Source organism: Dipodomys spectabilis, unplaced genomic scaffold, assembly GCF_019054845.1.
Source record: "Dipodomys spectabilis isolate Male_0828 unplaced genomic scaffold, ASM1905484v1 ptg000422l, whole genome shotgun sequence".
Lineage (NCBI taxonomy): Eukaryota > Metazoa > Chordata > Mammalia > Rodentia > Heteromyidae > Dipodomys > Dipodomys spectabilis.
Window position 1 is genome coordinate 5,774,115 of NW_024871099.1, and position 18,522 is coordinate 5,792,636.

General features: G+C 48.4%; 1 protein-coding gene across 2 annotated transcripts in view; it reads left to right on the forward strand.

Annotated features, from left to right (window-relative positions):
- Ryr1 (ryanodine receptor 1) overlaps positions 1–18,522 on the forward strand; it is a 110,940-nt gene that overhangs the window by 34,718 nt on the left and 57,700 nt on the right. For both annotated transcript variants that reach the window (XM_042667853.1, XM_042667854.1), the window contains exons 29-51: positions 708–840; positions 1,466–1,626; positions 2,536–2,701; positions 4,722–4,808; positions 4,936–5,162; positions 5,953–6,565; positions 8,003–8,269; positions 8,556–8,756; positions 9,958–10,069; positions 10,760–10,906; positions 12,142–12,415; positions 13,103–13,217; positions 13,313–13,445; positions 13,807–13,901; positions 14,114–14,249; positions 14,462–14,645; positions 14,735–14,843; positions 15,330–15,450; positions 15,559–15,728; positions 16,567–16,787; positions 16,955–17,045; positions 17,931–18,071; positions 18,311–18,474. In XM_042667853.1, coding sequence (XP_042523787.1) covers positions 708–840; positions 1,466–1,626; positions 2,536–2,701; positions 4,722–4,808; positions 4,936–5,162; positions 5,953–6,565; positions 8,003–8,269; positions 8,556–8,756; positions 9,958–10,069; positions 10,760–10,906; positions 12,142–12,415; positions 13,103–13,217; positions 13,313–13,445; positions 13,807–13,901; positions 14,114–14,249; positions 14,462–14,645; positions 14,735–14,843; positions 15,330–15,450; positions 15,559–15,728; positions 16,567–16,787; positions 16,955–17,045; positions 17,931–18,071; positions 18,311–18,474 — 4,068 coding nt within the window. The remainder of the gene's footprint in view (positions 1–707; positions 841–1,465; positions 1,627–2,535; positions 2,702–4,721; positions 4,809–4,935; positions 5,163–5,952; positions 6,566–8,002; positions 8,270–8,555; positions 8,757–9,957; positions 10,070–10,759; positions 10,907–12,141; positions 12,416–13,102; positions 13,218–13,312; positions 13,446–13,806; positions 13,902–14,113; positions 14,250–14,461; positions 14,646–14,734; positions 14,844–15,329; positions 15,451–15,558; positions 15,729–16,566; positions 16,788–16,954; positions 17,046–17,930; positions 18,072–18,310; positions 18,475–18,522) is intronic.

Sequence of the window (18,522 nt, forward strand, 5' to 3'; positions counted from 1 at the left end):
GCCTCCCCCCACAAAAAAACCCACCCTAGCTCTAAGTGAGACCCTGAGAAGGTCCTAGATTGAGAAGAAATCTGCTCTCCCCCCTCCCCCTACCCCTGCCCATGGTTTGTGTCTCTTGTCTTTTGTCTGTGTCTCTTGGATGAGGAGAGGGCATTTGGAAATGATGGAGTATTGCTGGTCATCACAGTTGGGGTGCTACTGCTGGGGTGCTCTAGGGAATCCTATATTCTTTACAGAGTATATGACAGTGCCAGACAATGAAGGATTGGCTTTTCTTAAGCACATTGAGAAATACAAATGAGAAATGCTGGTTTAGGGGGAACTACTGTATCTCACAAAGGGACCCCCCACACACATTTCCAGAAGACACCTTTCAATGTGGGTGACCTTCTATCCACAAGCACAGAGCACAGCTCCTCCAGAATGGTCTAGGTTAGGAGTGGTCAAGAACTCTAGCCCTGTAGAGAAGAGGTTTTGGGTCTTAGAGCAGGGTGTAATCAGGACAGGTTGTGGCTATGAGTTGTGGTGGGAAGGTGAGAGTTGGGCTTGAGAACTATTTTTTTTTGGGGGGGAGGAGGAATTCCAAGACGAGAACTTGAACTCAGTACGTGATGTTTTCCTTCATTGGCTAGTGCTCTACCAACTGAGCCATACTTCCAACCACCGAGAGCCAGCTCTCATGGAAGCCTCTCTCTTCTCATCATCAGGTTCCTCTTTAAGGCCAAGAAGGCTGCCATGATGACCCAGCCACCAGCTACCCCTGTTCTGCCCCGACTCCCTCGTGAGGTGGTACCCACTGACAACCGTGATGATCCTGAGATTATCCTGAACACTACCACGGTGAGAACTGGGAATGCTCAACCTTTGGAGGGACTCAAATATGGGATATCACACACCAAAAATACTCCCAAGGGATCCCCAAAGCTACAAATGGCATTGGTAGACACAGAAACAGACATGGATGAGCAGGGGAGGGAGAGCAGGGGGAGGGTCTCAAATCTGACAACTTCTTTTAAAAAAATTATTTATGCAGATAAATAAACAAGACAAAAAGAAAAGAAAACAACAGTAACAACAAAGGGAAACAACCCTATTGTTTCTATTTCCTGGAGTTCATTTTGATGCTTTTTTCCCTCCAGTTCTGGGGCTTGAATTCAAGGCCTGGTCACTGTCCCTGAGCTTCTTTTGCTCAAGGCTAGCATTTTACCACTTGAGCCACAGTGCCACTTCCAGCTTTTTTTGTTGATGTGGTAGTAAGGAATCGAACCCAGGGCTTCATGCATGCTAGGCAAGCACTCTATCACTAAACCACATTCCCAGACTGATACGTATTATTTTATATGATCAGAGCTGAGAACTTCTTATTAAACTCCCAGAGGTCTAAGAATCCAAGAAACCAATTCAGAGTCCAAAGGAACCCCACCTTCCTGACTCATCTTTGGTCTTCCTTCCTTTGTGTCCTTAGTACTACTACTCCGTGAGGGTCTTTGCTGGCCAGGAACCTAGCTGTGTATGGGTGGGTTGGGTCACTCCTGACTACCATCAGCACGACATGACCTTCGACTTGACCAAAGTCCGGGCAGTGACAGTGACCATGGGGGATGAACAAGGCAATGTCCACAGCAGGTACTGGGGCAGGGCGGGGAACTATGCAAAGGGAGAGTGTGGGCCAGAGAGAACAGGAGTTATGGCTGCCTGGCTATGACTCCTAAGAACCTTCTAGAACAAGAGGATACTTTGAGTCCTGACATTGGGTCTCTGAGCTTCTTACTCCTTCCTCTCTTCTTCTGTTCAGTTTCTTTCTTTTCTTATTTTTTTTTTTTTTTTTTGGTGCTAGTACTGGGGCTTGAACTCAAGGCTTGGGAACTGTTTCTCAGCTTTTTTTTCTCTCAAGGCTGGTCCTCTACCATTTGTGTCATAGCTCCACTTCTGGCCTTTTCCTGGTTAGTTGGAGGTAGGAGTCTTACAGACTTTTTTCCTGCCTGAGCTGGCTTTGGACTGAGATCTGATAACACGTGTGATCCACCAGTGCCCAAAATTTTCCATTTTTTAACTTCTTTTTTTTTTTTTTTCTCAATTTCATCCCACCCTATTTTTTCTTTTTAGTTTTTGGTCAGTCCTGAGGCTTGAACTCAGAGCCTGGGCACTTTCCTTGAGCTTCTTTGCTCAAGGCTAGCACTCTATCACTTGAGCCACAGCTCCACTTCTGGCTTTTTTCTGTTGATGTGGTACTGAGGAATTGAACCCAGGGCTTCATGCATGCTAGGCAAGCACTCTACCACTAAGCCACATCCCTAGCCCCCCCCCCCCACTTGTTTTATGTCACCTTCTTGTCTCTCTTGTGCTGTTCTTCTCTCTCCTCCTTCCAAGACACGTGCACCAGCTCCTAAGGATTCTAGCTCTAGGCTGCTGGGGCTGTACATTTGGGGATGGAGTCCTGAGGTCATGGTATTTCTGGAGCTTGGGGAAGAGGGCATCTGGGATTCAGACCTCTGGTCAGAGGATGCTTGCAGTGACCACTCTTGTTTCTTCCAGCCTCAAATGCAGCAACTGCTATATGGTATGGGGCGGGGACTTTGTGAGCCCTGGGCAGCAGGGCCGGATCAGCCACACAGACCTTGTCATTGGCTGCCTGGTGGACTTGGCCACTGGTTTAATGACCTTTACAGCCAATGGCAAAGAGAGCAACACCTTTTTCCAGGTAAGCCCATCCCTAAGCAACTTAACAATAGTATTTTCATTACCCAGCATCTCAGGATGACTCTTCAAGTCCCTTCTCCTTTCCCTCCCCCCTCTTCCCCCCCAACCAGACCTCAGAAAGATAGGAAAGAACCAGCTCCTAGTGTGTCCTAGTTGAACCTTCCATTAAACTGAGACCCACAGCCAGGCATTGGTGGCTCATGTCTATAATCATAGCTATTCAGGAGGTTGAGATCTGAGGATCATGGTTTAAAGCCAGCCAAGGCAGGAAAGTCTGTGAGACTCTTGCCTGTAATTAATCATAAAAACAAACTAGAATGGGAGCTGTAGCTCAAGCAGTAGAGCCCTAGCCTTGAGCAAAAGGATTCAAGGAAAGTTCCCAGGCCCTCAGTCTGGTTGGTACAGTCCCAGGACTGGCATAAAGCAAAGCAAAACAAAATAAAAAAACTGAGGCCCAAAATGAAGGAGATAACCTTGACCTTGGAAAGGCACATGGACTCTATATTACATCATGGGCTGGGGTGACACCAGTCATTGACTTTTCACTAATTAAAGAACAACCTAAGATGAGCAAAATCCAAAGGTGGACTTTTTCTTTTCAACATTTTATTATGAAGGAAAGTTTATGTATTTTAAGTATCCAGAGACCTAAAAGGAATTGTACAATAAAATATCCATTGCCCACTACCCCCCAAAAAATCAACCATTGTTATTTTACTCTCCTGGCTTTATCACATATTTATCCAGCTATCTATGCATCAATTCACCTGAGGTAGGCTTTGTAGAATTTTTATTTTAAATGGAGAATTTCAGAAATCTGCAAAAAAAAAAAAAAAAAATACCATAGCATAATGAGCCACCAGATTTGTACTCCACCCACTCATAGCCAATCTCGCCTCATCTTTCTGCCTACTTCCCTTCCACACCCACTGTAGGATTTGGAAGAAAACTGTAGACATCATACAGTTCATCTCTCTGTCTTCTTTCTCTCTGTCTCTGTCTCTCTCTTATTTTTTTGGTGCTGGTTCTGGGGCTTGAACTCAGGACCTCGGTGCTCATCTGAGTTTTTGTCCTCAATGGTAGCAATCTATCCCTTGAGCCACAGCTCTATTTCTGGCTTTTGTTGGTGGTCAATAAGAGCCTCATGGATTTTTTTCCTGCTGGGCTGGCTTTGAACCTCAGTCTTCAGATCTCAGCCTCCTGAGTAGCTAGGGTTACAGGCATGAGCCACTGATGTCTGGCTCCAGAGTTTTGTTTTGCTTTTATTTTTGTTGTTGTTGTTGTTGTTGTTGTGTGTGTGTGTGTGTGTGTGTGTGTGCTTGAACTGGGGCTTGAACTAAAGGCACTGTCTCTGAGCTTTGCTGCTCAAGGTTAGTGCTCTGTGCTTTGTACTTCATGTAAACTGTGGGGGAGGGGAGTTGGATCTAGAAGTATGGTTTGCTTTTGGAAAGACTGCCCTTCAGAAGGTGTTTGGGGTGGGCTTGGCTGACAGGGTGGGAAGATCTGAGGGAGAGACAGCAGTCAGGGAACACTTTTTGTTGTTGTTGTTGCCAGTCCTGGGCTTGAACTTAGAATCTGGGCTCTGTCCCTGAGCCTCTCTGTGCTCAAAGCTAGGGCTCTACCATTTGAGCCACAGCATCATTTCCAGCATTTTCTATTTATGTGGTACTGAGGACTTGAACCCAGGGCTTCATGTATGCTAGGCAAGTACTCTACCACTAAGCCACATTTCCTAGTCCCATCAGGGAACACTTTATGGGTTTTGAAGTGCAAGTACTCTTAGGAGAAGACAGAGAAAGGTTTTCCTGGAGGAGTCCTAATGTGTCTATGAAGACATGGCAACAGATCGCCCTAAAGGGGCTGGAGGAGGCTGGCCTGGCTTGATGATTAAAGGCAGCTCAGAACCACTGCAGAGCCTCCAATGCCCAAGTGTAGATCTGAGAATTGGCCTCAGCCTTCAAAGTCAAGTCCACCTTGCACAGTCTGCCCTCTTCCTCCCTTGTCCTTTGCTTTCATGCCAGGTGGAACCCAACACGAAGTTGTTTCCTGCCGTCTTTGTCCTGCCCACCCACCAGAACGTCATCCAGTTTGAACTGGGGAAGCTAAAGGCAAGAGAGCAGGGATGGGGCACTTGGAGTAGGCTGAGGCGGGAGGTGCTAGAGAACTTTCTCTGGAAGCCAGATGAGGGGAAAAGGTAAGCCTGGGAGACCTGACCCTGTGCCTCTATGCCCCCAGAACATCATGCCGCTGTCAGCAGCTATGTTCCTGAGTGAGCGCAAGAATCCAGCCCCACAGTGCCCACCGAGGTTGGAGGTACAGATGCTCATGCCAGTCTCCTGGAGCCGAATGCCCAACCACTTCCTGCAGGTGGACACCCGGCGTGCGGGTGAGCGGCTCGGCTGGGCTGTTCAGTGCCAGGAACCGTTGACTATGATGGCGCTTCACATCCCCGAGGAGAACAGGTCAGGGCCCATCCAGCTGCACTGGTTAGGATCCAGCTCAATGCCTCCTCCTCCCTACCACAATCTCTGGGTACCCTGATTCAGCTCAGATCTTGCCAGTCACTCAGCAAGGCTGGATGCATCTCAGGGTTTCTGGTCAGACCCAGAGAGACTTTAGTGCTACTAATGTGTTAGCATTGGTACCAGGAAGTCTTATTATCTAAACATGGCCAGACCCCAGGTGGTCTTTCCTCTTCCTTCTTCCCTCTCTCTCTGCTTGCCTCCCTCCTTCCTTCCTTCCCTCCCTCTCTCTCTGATTTTCTCTCGCTGATTCATTCATTCTCTCCTCCCCCCCAACGCACACATACACTTTTTCTGCCAGTCCTGGGGCTTGAACTCAGGGCTTGGGAATTGTCCCTTAGTTTTTGCACTTAAGGCAGGCACTCTACCACTTGAGCCACAGCTCCACTTCTGACTATTTGGTGGTTCATTGGAGATAAAAGTCTAATGGACTTTCCTGCCTAAGCTGGCTTTGAACTGGGATCTTCAGATCTCAGCTTCCTGAGTAACTAGGACTACAGGCATGAGCTGTTGACACTCAGTTCTCAGGAGGTTTCTGACTGGCCTCATTAAAAAATTTTTTTTAAATTTAGTCTTTTAAACTGTTAAAAGACTCCTATACAGCTTCAAAGTTTCCATGAGGCCCTGGTACCCTGTGGGACACAGAGAAAACAACATTCACCTGAGTGTCTCTCTCTCTCTCTTTTTTTTAATCTTTTCTGTCCCAATGTGTTTTTCACTTGTGCCGCAGGTGCATGGACATCCTGGAGCTCTCTGAACGCCTGGATCTGCAGCGCTTCCACTCACACACCCTGTCCCTTTACCGAGCCGTGTGCGCTCTGGGCAACAACCGCGTGGCGCATGCTCTGTGCAGCCACGTGGACCAGGCCCAGTTATTGCACACGCTGGAGGATGCGCACCTACCGGGGCCTCTTCGCGCAGGCTACTACGACCTCCTCATCAGCATCCACCTGGAAAGTGCCTGCCGCAGCCGGCGCTCCATGCTCTCTGAATACATTGTGCCCCTCACCCCAGAGACCCGGTCCATCACCCTCTTCCCACCTGGAAGAAGTGCGGAAGATGGTCCCCGCCGCCACGGCCTGCCTGGCGTTGGAGTCACGACTTCCCTGAGGCCCCCGCACCATTTCTCACCCCCCTGTTTCGTGGCTGCCCTGCCAGCTGCTGGAGGAACAGAAGCTCCCGCTCGCCTCAGCCCTGCCATCCCGCTGGAGGCCCTGCGGGACAAGGCTCTGAGAATGCTGGGCGAGGCGGTGCGAGACGGTGGGCAGCATGCTCGAGACCCCATCGGGGGCTCCGTGGAGTTCCAGTTTGTGCCTGTCCTCAAACTTGTGTCTACTTTGCTGGTAATGGTTTCCCCCTGTTTTCCATTCCCTTTCTAACATGTTCAAAACTATTCATCCCTGTATTATTCAAACAATTATCCATTCATGAATTCACAAACCCATTCACCTTTCAGTTTATCCTCCCATCTTTCATTCACTGGAAAGTGTCTTCTATTGATGTTTATTCACCTCTTTTTCCTTCATCCTATTTTTCCATCCAATTAACCAACATTCATTTATCCTCCATCCATCCATCCATCCATCCTCTATCCATTCATGCATATCCTCATCTCATTTGTCTTTCTATTCATCTATTCTCCACCTACATATTCATCCATCCATCCTGCTATCCATCCATTCTACCTATCCACATCCATCTATCACATTCTTACATCATACATCTTCCAATATATTTGCTTACCTATCCTGCCATTCACACATCAGTCCATCCACAATTCCATCTATTCTTCTATCCACCTACCCATTTATTGATGGCTATATATATATTTTCTCTCATACACACAGTAATCATCTTCCTTTCACCTCTCCATCCATTCATATAGTAATATACCCATACACTATATGCCTGTCCATATCTGCACCTTTTATTTACCTTTCTATCCATCCATGCACCTTTCCATCCAATATTCATGCTTTCTCTCACCTATCCAGAAATCCACACCATTCATTTAACTGTTCATCTTCCATTATCCATTGTTCTATTCATCTTTTATTTCATGCATCCCTTTATTCGAATCCCTATATAACCATTTGCCCATATATCCATCCATCCATCTATCCCAGCCACTCACATTTATCTACCTATATATTAATTTACTTGCTCATGCATCCATCAACCCACCATCCATCCACCTGCCTGCTTCATACATACATCATTAATCCTTCCACACATCCACCCTCCTCCATATTTTCCTCTGTCACTTCCTTTATTCTTCATCATCTACTCATTCTCACTTCTCCATCATGATCCACTCATCCATTACCTCCCCTTAAAACCCGATACCATTCTATCCATCCATTCACTCAGCCAACCACCTCTCTCCTCCTCCCATTTATTCATCTTTCTCTTATTCTTCTCTACTTTTGTCTACCTTTTATCTTTCCATACTTTAATCTGTTAGCATCTGTTAGTATGTGTTGAGTGAGAGCTGGTGTATGCTGGGACCTCTGTGGGCCTCGTTCAGGTGTAGGGTGTATTCCAATCCATAGCTACATGTAAATATTGGCCTGTGAAGGAAGAGGAATACACGTCTGGTGATGTAATCTGATGAAGGTGTGGACTGGGCAATCTCAAGGAAGGTGAACAGTGAGGAGGGGATGTCAATGCAGGAAGGAACCTGGGACACACTGGAGAAACAGGTCTAGACAGTGAGATGGGGGGGATGATTGTGGAGGCCTTGCCAGTCACAGTGAAGAACTCATGTTTTGTCCTGCCAGGTGATGGGTGTCTTTAGTGATGAGGATGTGAAACAGATCTTGAAGATGATTGAACCCGAAGTGTTCACTGAGATAGAAGAAGAGGAGGAGGAGGCAGAAGAGGAGGAAGAAGAAGATGAGGAGGAGAAGGAAGAGGACGAAGAGGAGGAGGCACAGGAGAAGGAAGATGAAGAGAAAGAGGAAGAGGAGGCAGCAGAAGGAGAGAAAGAAGAAGGCTTGGAGGAGGGACTGCTCCAGATGAAGCTGCCAGAGTCTGTGAAGTTACAGGTAGGTCATTTCTTCCTGCCTTCCCTTCTTCATCCATCTGGGTTGGGGGACTCAGGATCTGATGGGGCATGAGTCTGGATTTTGTACTATGGAGAAGCATAAAACTGGTGTGATGCTGGCTTGGAATGATCTCTCTGATTTCCATGTGAGAAGAGACCACGGGAGGAATTGATGGTGGCTGGACATGGACAGGACCAGGGAGAGGGAAGAGGAAGCAAGAAAAGTTTCTGAGAAGGCCTGATAGTCTCATTACAATCCCTCCTACTGCATGACTGTCCTTCCACAGATGTGTCACCTCCTGGAGTATTTCTGTGATCAAGAGCTGCAGCACCGTGTAGAGTCCCTGGCTGCCTTCGCAGAGCGCTATGTAGACAAGCTGCAAGGCAACCAGAGAGGTCGTTATGGACTCCTCATGAAAGCCTTCACCATGAGTGCAGCAGAGACTGCAAGACGCACCCGCGAGTTCCGCTCGCCACCCCAGGAGCAGGTTCTCTGACCCCTGACTTTAGCTGTTTTTACTGACTAAACTCCCAAATGCAAACACTATCCCAACTGACCATTGATAGGCCTCACCTTTAAAACTGGTGCTTTTACCTTTGAACCTACTGATACATTTATATCTCTCTCTCTCTTTTTTTTAAGCCTCTTATTTCCATTTCCTGGAGTTCTTCTTTCTTTCTTTCATTCTTTTTTCTTCCTTCCTTCCTTCTTGCTTGCTTGCTTGCTTGCTTTCTTTCCTTTCTTTCTTTCTTTCTCTGTCATGGGGCTTGAACTCAGCCTGGGCGCTGTCGCTGAACTCTTTTGCTCGAGGCTAGTACTCTAACACTTTGAGCCTCAGAACCACTAACAGTTTTCTAGTGGTTCATTGGAGATAAGAGTTTCATACTTTCCTGCTTGGGCTGGCTTTGAACCATGGTCCTCAGATCTCAGCCTCCTGAGTAGCTAGGATTATAGACATGAGCCACTAGTGTCCAGTGCTGGAGTTCATTTTGATAAATATTAGTTTATATGATCAGAGCATTTATCTTTTACTCAGTGCCACTTTGTGAATGAACCTGACTTTGAAGTCTTCCAGACATTTTTCATCAACTCATGCTTTATTCTTATTATTATTATTTTGGTTGTTCATGAGGCTTGAATAGGGCCTGGGCTCTGTCCTTGAGCCTCTTTGTGTTCAGAGCTAGCATTTTACCACTTAGCCACAGTAGCACCACTTCTGGCTTTTTCTAAAGAGTTTATTGGAAATAAGAGTCTCACAGATTTTTCTTTCTGGGCTGGCTTTGAACTGTGATCAGCCTCCTGAATTGCTAGGATTATAGGTATGAGCCACTGGCACTCAGCCAACTCATACTTTGACCCATGATTTTATTTTCTTATATATATATATATATTTATTTGCTGGTCCTGGGGCTTGAAACTCAGGGCCTGGGCACTGTCCCTGAGCTTCTCTATGCTCAAGGCTAGTGCTCTATCACTTGAGCCACAGTGCCCCTTCTGGCTTTTTCTGCTTATGTGATACCAAGGAATTGAACCCAGGGCTTCATGCATGCTAGGCAAGCACTCTATCACTAAGCCACATCCCCCGCCCAACCCATGATTTTAGACAAGGACTTACAATTGACTCTCTAGTTGTTAATTTTGTAATGATGATTGCAGACTCTCATTCTAATCTTTGGGCCTTTCTGTAGATCAACATGCTTCTGCATTTCAAAAATGGGGCTGATTTGGAAGATTGTCCTCTCCCTGAAGAGATCCGACAGGATCTGCTTGATTTTCATCAAGACCTGCTGGCACACTGTGGTAAGGACAGGAGATCAAAGAGCCTTCCTCCAGACTTTCTTTCAAGACCTTTCCAGAAGTTTCCACTAAAGTTTCCTGACCTGGAACACCTATATGTTGGTGCTATGTAGATCTTGGTTGGGTGAATAGTAGGATAAGATTAAAAGAGTATTTGAGTGAATGAGTTTTTGGGTGGATGGCTAAAGGCAGTTGAATGGAGGTATGTGAATTGATAGATAGAAAGGATGGATGAATAGAGGATTGAAGAGACAGCTATTTGTATAGATGTCTGTCTGTCTGTCTGTATGTATGGATGATGAACTCAGTGGGGAGATAGCTGGCTGCCTGGAGCAGCAGATGATTAACTTCCATGGTTTCTGATTTAAAAAAAGAAATCAGTTGCCAGGCACTGGTAACTCACTGTAATCTTAGCTACTCAGGAGACTGAGATGTGAAGATCAAGGTTTGAAGCCAGCCTGGGTAGGAAAAGTCTGTGAGACTCTTATTTCCAATTAACTACCAGAAAAGCTGGAAATGGAGCTGTGTGGCTCAAGTGGTAGAGGGCTAGCCTTGAGCAAAAAGAAGCTCAGGGACAATGCCAGGGCTCTGAGTTCATGCTCCAGGACTAACAAGAATAAAATAAAATAAAAAGTGGTAAAGAGTGAGTCTATGAAGTCATGAGTGACATCATTTCTTCCGGACTACCTCTAGGAATTCAGCTGGAGGGGGAGGAGGAGGAACCAGAGGAAGAGACCAGCCTGAGCAGCCGCCTGATGAGCCTGCTAGAGAAAGTGCGGCTAGTGAAGAAGGAGGAGGAGAAAACAGAGGAGGAGCCGCCAGCTGAGGAACACAAACCTGGTAGGAACTGAGGAAGGGCAAGGAGGGGGTAGGGAACTCTGTCTCCAAAACAGGCCACAGGAAGAGGAATTCAAGGCAGCCACAGACAGGCAGGAGGGAGAAAGGAAGAGCTGGGGCAGAGGGCAGGCATACAGACTTGTGGACTGAATGCAGGGGTTGCAGCATGTGTGTGTGGACCCTGTGTCGGTGTCATCTGCCAGAGCAGAGATATGCATCCCACACCTTGGGGGAGAGGTGGCAGCTTCTAAACCTTGGTGGCTTTTATTGTCCTTGTGGCTTTTGTTTTTCTTTCTTCCCTTGAGGAGACATTTTATCCTACAACATTCCAGAAACTTGCCCTGGGCAAGTCTAGGCCAGGCACTGTAATCAGGACTGGGAAATAGAAGGGAAGGAAAATCATAACCTTTACCTGAAGGGCACTGTCATCCTAGCTACTCTAGAGGCTGAGATCTGAGGATCATGGTTTAAAGCCAGCTGGGGCAGAAAAAGTCCATGAGACTTTTATCTCCACTTACCTACCAGAAAAACCAGAAGTGGAAGCTGGGTGCCGGTGGCTCACACCTGTAATCCAAGCTACTCAGGAGGCTATCTGAGGATCGTGGTTCAAAGCCAGCCTGGGCAGGAAAGTCCATGAGATTCTTATCTCCAATAAACCACCAGAAAACCGGAAGTGGTGCTGTGACTCAAGTGGTAGAGTGCTTGCCTTGAGGTGAAGATCTGAGGGATAGCGCCCAAGCCCAGAGTTCAAGCCCCATGACCAACAAAAACAAACAAAAAAATGAAAGTGGAGCTGTGACTCAAAGTGGTAGAGTACTAACCTTGAGTGAAAAAGCTCAGTGACAGTGCCCAGGTCCTGAGTTCAAGATCTACAACCAAAAAATTCTCACGGATTTTTCTGCCTGGGCTGGCTTTGAGCCTCGATCCTCAGATCTCAGCCTCCTGATTAGACTTACAGGCATGAGCCCCCAGTGTCCAACTAGAACTGCTTTCAAAGGTGTGTGGTGAAGGCTTTCCAGTGGGATTTTTACTATTGTATACTTTATTTTTCCTCTTATAATTCAGATGGAGGTATAGTCTATATTGTCTGGACCTTATGGTAAAAAGAACAAGGCAACTACTAGGACAATAGAAACATCTTCCAGATCCATATGCTTCTGGCAAGTGGAGGATGGGACAGTAAATAGCTAAACAGTGGGGACTCTCTTCATCACATGGACTCTTGTGTCCTTTCCCAGAGTCCTTACAGGAGCTAGTATCCCACATGGTGGTGCGCTGGGCCCAGGAGGACTTTGTGCAGAGCCCCGAGCTAGTCCGGGCCATGTTCAGCCTTCTGCATCGGCAGTATGATGGGCTGGGTGAGCTGCTGCGTGCCCTGCCGCGGGCATATACCATCTCACCATCTTCTGTGGCGGACACCATGAGCCTGTTGGAATGCCTCGGCCAGATCCGCTCGCTGCTGATTGTGCAGATGGGGCCCCAGGAGGAGAATCTTATGATCCAGAGCATTGGGTGAGGTGCCCTACCTCTTGCCTGTCACATCTGCTTTCCCCATGTCCATTTCAGCCAGCAGCTTTTGCTCAGTTATACCTGTTTTGTTTTGGTGTTGGTATCAGGGCTTGAACTCAAGGCATGGGTACTGTCCCTGAACATTTTCTGCTTGAGGCTGGCTCTCTACCACTTAAGCCACAGCTCCATTTCTGCCTCTTTGCTGATGAATTAGAAGAGCTTCATGGATTTAGCTGCCGAGGCTGACCTCAAACTGTGATCCTCAGATCTCAACCTCCTGAGTTGCCAGGATGACAAGTATGAGTCATCGACACCTGGCTCTCAGTTGTAATTCTTGTCATGACATCATGGCACTGAGCAGTCAATGTCAAATATGTCCTATTCAGTCACTCAACAAACATTTAAATACCTATTATGTCCTAGGCCTTCCTTAGGTACTTGGTAATACAATGGACAGTATGACAAAGGTCTCTACTCTAGGGGAGCCCACTTCGGAACCAGGCCACAGTTTCCTTACCTGTAAAATGGGCATAATCATGGTTCCCGCTTCCTGTCACCACCCCCTTTCCATGAATGTGGGGATGAATGAGTTCAAATTTGTACAGGGGAGCAGCGCCAGGAACTGTCAGAGGTCAATGAATGCTAAGCTTTATCACAATGGTGGCCATGCTGACTCTTCCCTATCCACAGGAACATCATGAACAACAAGGTCTTTTACCAACACCCAAACCTGATGAGGGCCCTGGGTATGCATGAGACCGTCATGGAGGTCATGGTGAACGTCCTTGGGGGCGGTGAATCTAAGGTGAGGGAGGGGCCTGGCTGGACTGGAAAGCTCAGGGGAGGAGGGGACACTGCAGCAGGCAGACACTGACCATGGAGCCCTACTATCCATCCCAGGAGATCCGCTTCCCCAAGATGGTGACCAGCTGCTGCCGCTTTCTCTGCTACTTCTGCCGCATTAGCCGGCAAAACCAGCGCTCCATGTTTGACCACCTGAGCTACCTGCTGGAGAACAGTGGCATTGGCCTGGGTAAGAGACTTCAGACCCAGAGCCCAGGGCAACCCCCAGAGTTCACTTCTGACAGCCTACCCAGACGGGCACCTTCCCATCTCACTCACTCAATTCAGTCATTCATCAAACATTCTAACCCACCACACAGCACCGAGACACAACAGTGATCCCCACAGCCCTGCCTGGTCCCCATTATCTCATAATGCAATGAGAAAAAAAAAAGTCATGTCTCACACAGCGACAGCACAGGTATTCAGGGGTCTGGGATGAAGGATGCACAGACCAGTTGAGGCACCTGGAAAAAAGGAGTAGTCAGGGAAGGCTTCCCAGAGGAGGTGAAGCAGATAACAATACATTCTCACCACTTCTTATCCCACAGGCATGCAGGGTTCCACGCCCCTGGATGTGGCAGCTGCCTCTGTCATTGACAACAATGAGCTGGCATTGGCATTGCAGGAGCAAGACCTGGAAAAGGTGTGGAGGGGGCAGGCACAGTCCTACCTGGCTGTGTGGGTTACCTCTGACTATGAACTGGGGTGGTTCAGGAGATGAGGTAGACCATGCAGAGTTCCCTGTGAGATCCAGAGCTGAATGGGGCTGAGTCACTCCCAGAATGGTAGATCTGGTCCTTGGAGGGAAGAATGGTGTAGGTCTGACCTTTAACTGAGGCCCTTTCCATCCCCCAGGTCGTATCCTACCTGGCAGGCTGTGGCCTCCAAAGCTGCCCCATGCTGCTGGCCAAGGGGTACCCAGATATCGGCTGGAATCCCTGTGGTGGTGAGCGGTACCTGGACTTCCTGCGTTTTGCTGTCTTCGTCAATGGTGAGCGATATGGTGGCAGGGGCAGGGCAGGAGGTGTGAGGGTCAGGGATTAAAGCCCATCTTTGGGGTGACAATTCATACCTTAACCTGCTTGAAGCAGGGGCTGGGGGGAATGGGACCTAGCAGTGTCCCTTGAAGGTGGCAGGTTGTCCCTAGGGGGTCCCTGGCTGTTGGCATATGGTCCCTTCTGACCCTGTCCCCTGGTTGGCCAGGTGAGAGTGTGGAAGAGAATGCCAACGTGGTGGTACGACTGCTCATTCGTAAGCCTGAGTGCTTCGGCCCCGCCCTGCGTGGTGAGGGTGGCTCAGGGCTGCTGGCTGCCATTGAGGAAGCCATCCGCATCTCTGAGGATCCTGCCAGGGATGGCCCAGGTGTCCGCAGGGATCGGCGACCGCAGTGAGTCTCCTGGTCCCCTCATCAGTAAGGCAAACTTCCCTCCTTATACCCCTGGTTGCCTCACCCACATCACACTCCTCCCCCTACAGCTTTGGTGAGGAGCCCCCTGAGGAAAACCGGGTACACCTGGGACATGCCATCATGTCCTTCTATGCTGCCTTGATCGACCTGCTGGGACGCTGTGCACCAGAGATGCATGTGAGACCAGAAAGCTAGATGGGATGGGGAGAGATGGAGGGCATGCATGGCCCAGCCTCAAACCTCTGCCCTCAGGCATTGGGCATTACTAACTGAGCTCTCATAGGGGGTGGACCTGGGTTTGGCAGTGCTGGGTACATGTTGTGACTTCATGACGCTTTCAGGCCATGGTAGAGATAGACATTGATAACCTAGAGGGGTCAGGCAGGGGAGGCACAAGCAGAAGAGTTGGGACTACAGATAGTACCTTGACAAAGAAGGTTTAGACAGGGATGACGGCCCATTCCTTTAATCCCAGAACTTGGGAGGCTGAGGCAGGAAGACTGAGAATTTGAGGCCAACCTGGACTACATAGTTGGACCCTCTCTTGAAATAATAAAAGGAGGCTTGCTGTACCTGTGACTGCATCAGAGGTGAAATGGGATCATCTCCAAATTAGGCACAAGTTTCTGATGATATGTCTATCCATATTCATACCACCTCTAGCTAATCCAAGCTGGCAAGGGGGAGGCTCTGAGAATCCGGGCTATCTTACGATCTCTTGTGCCCTTGGATGACCTTGTGGGCATCATCAGCCTCCCACTGCAGATGCCTACACTGGGCAAAGGTAGGAAGGTTGGGATATATCAAGGGAGTGAATGCTAAGGAGGGAGCCAAGGGATTTGAAGGGCATCCATGACTCCCCCCACTCTGCCCTGGCCATCTTTGTCTACAGATGGGGCACTGGTCCAGCCAAAGATGTCTGCATCCTTCGTGCCTGACCACAAGGCATCCATAGTGCTCTTCCTGGACCGAGTATATGGTATTGATAACCAGGACTTCTTGTTACATGTACTGGATGTGGGCTTCCTTCCTGACATGAGAGCAGCTGCCTCTCTGGACACGGTAAGCGGCCCGTCCATCCTGGCTACCATCCCTGCCCATTGCGAGTGATATAACAGGATTGCCACAGCAGCATCTTGTCCTGGGATTGAGGACATATCTTAATTCCCATCACCATCTCCAAAAATAACCAGCAATAAATCAGGAGGCATGGCTCAAGTGGTAGAGATCCAGCCTAGTAAGCCAAGCAAGAGGGAGATCCTGAATTGGAACCCTAGTATCATGCCCCCTCCACTCCCCCAAAAGCACTGCCAAATGTATATGTGTAAATGAGATCTCTATTTTATTACATAAAAGATAAAGATTAGAGAGGAAATAAGCACACAGAAGGGTAATGTCTTCAAAATAGCCACAAATAAGGAATCCATCCTATCAACCTTTCCTTGGCTTTAGTGTGTGTGTGTGTGTGTGTGTGTGATTTTTTTCTTTTTGTTTTGTGATGGTACTAGGGCTTGAATTCAGGGCTTTTTGCTCAAGACTGGCACTCTGCCACCTGAGCTGTATCTCCACTTCTGGCTTTTTGGTGGTTAATTAGAGATTAAGAGTCATGGATTTCTCTGCCCAGGCTGGCTTTGAACCTTAATCCTCAGATCTCAGTTGTTAACCACTGTTGACAGATGTGTGTGTGTGTGTGTGTGTGTGTGTGTGTGTGTGTGTTATCAATCTGTCTGTGTTAGAATTTTGATTCCCAAATAATAAGCACGAGGAGTAGAAACTGAGAGAAGCAAGATTTAGGAAAAATAATCAGAAGCCTGAGTCCTTCACTCAGAGTTATCTGGACAGGTGCCAAGATCACCCCCGGGGTGTACAGTGGGCCTGATATCCCCACTCTGTGCCCCAGGCCACTTTCAGCACCACAGAGATGGCGCTGGCTCTGAACCGTTACCTGTGCCTGGCGGTGCTTCCTTTGATTACTAAGTGTGCACCCCTGTTTGCGGGAACCGAGCACCGGGCCATTATGGTGGACTCCATGCTGCACACTGTGTACCGCCTGTCCCGGGGCCGCTCCCTCACCAAGGCTCAACGCGATGTCATCGAGGACTGCCTCATGGCACTCTGCAGGTGGACTGAGACCTGGGAGTGGGCGTGGTCATGACACGGGCGTGACTAGTTGTTGGTCTGGATTGCTTTGGGGGTGTGGTCTGAATGGAGGCAGGGCCAGTTTGAGGGTGTAGCCACAAGGGCAGGGCTGACCTCCAGGTCAGAGTACCCTATGCATAACCTTCCAGGTATATCCGCCCGTCCATGCTACAGCACCTGCTGCGGCGCCTAGTGTTTGATGTACCCATCTTGAACGAGTTCGCCAAGATGCCACTCAAGGTGAGAGCAAGCTTTCTTTGGCAGGTGCATTTCATGCCTTGCTCACTGCCTGGCTCTGCCCTTGGACTAGGGGGCTCTTTGGGATCAGCCTAAACACGTGAAGGTCAGAGTCCCCATAGTCACCAATTAGCATCTTCATTTGCCTCCCAGGATTCCCAGGACATTCGCTTTGCGTCATTGGTGCCTCTAACATTCCCTAATTAGAGCTTAATTTGACTAACCATATGAGCCAACCCCCGCCTCAATTAGCATATGTTTGCATAGGGCACACCACTTTCCTTAATTAGCATTTTATTCCTCATTCCAGACCACCAGCCTTTCACTATTCAAATGAGTATATTTATTTGAATAAACAGTACCATAGCTGTTCTGAATATTTGCACACTGTCTCTCCTGTTTCTTACCATTTGCATACTAGTTTGCATAAGGACATACCCCTAACTCAGATATCTGGAGCCTGTTTTGCATAATATACTTAAATTATCCCCATGCTTCAAGTTTGCATAGTGGACACCAAAGGCCCACTTCTCAAATTACCATATATTTGCATGGGGTACTGTTTATGTTTCAATTTGGCATACTAATTTGCATAAGCACAGATCACTTCTTCCATATTTGCACACCACCCTCTCCCTGGACTATTAGCATGCTTATTTCCGCAAAGGAAAGACAAATCCAGTTCTAACTTAATGCTCATCCTAGCTCTAAATGAGAATGCTAACTTTGCATTAACCAACTGTCCAGGACCATTTCCTCAGGAAGCCCAGCATTCCTTCCCTTATTAGACATCATTTGCAAACACCAGCAAGTGCGTGCCTCTGGAGCCTTCATTTGCTTGCTGTCTGCTCATGCCTCCTCCTACATGCCCCCTCTTGCTCCCACTAGCTTCTCACCAACCACTATGAGCGCTGCTGGAAGTATTACTGCCTCCCCACGGGCTGGGCCAACTTTGGAGTCACCTCTGAGGAAGAGCTGCACCTCACACGCAAACTCTTCTGGGGCATCTTTGACTCTCTGGCACATAAGGTCTGGGCACACAGAGCCATCCCAAGGGGACCTGTGTAAAGGGTTTGGGGACCCAAGCTTGGAGACTTCTTCAAATCTGAGGGGTATAGGGAGAGGAACCACAATACAGGTTTGTGAATTTGGGGAGGGAGGTTGACAGAGGATGTGAGTTGGAGTTCCTGAAACTGAAGGCCTCAGCAAGGCCTGCTGTGACCGCCACATGCACCCCCCCAACCCCCACTTCTTTCTGGCCTCTGCAGAAGTATGACCAGGAGCTGTACCGCATAGCCATGCCTTGTCTATGCGCCATCGCAGGGGCCCTGCCTCCCGATTACGTGGATGCTTCCTTCTCATCCAAGACAGAGAAAAAAGCCACAGTGGATGCTGAAGGCAACTTTGATCCCCGGCCTGTGGAGACCCTCAAGTGAGGCTTGGGAATAGGAGGACTTGGGGAGATAGCCTCAGCTGGGGA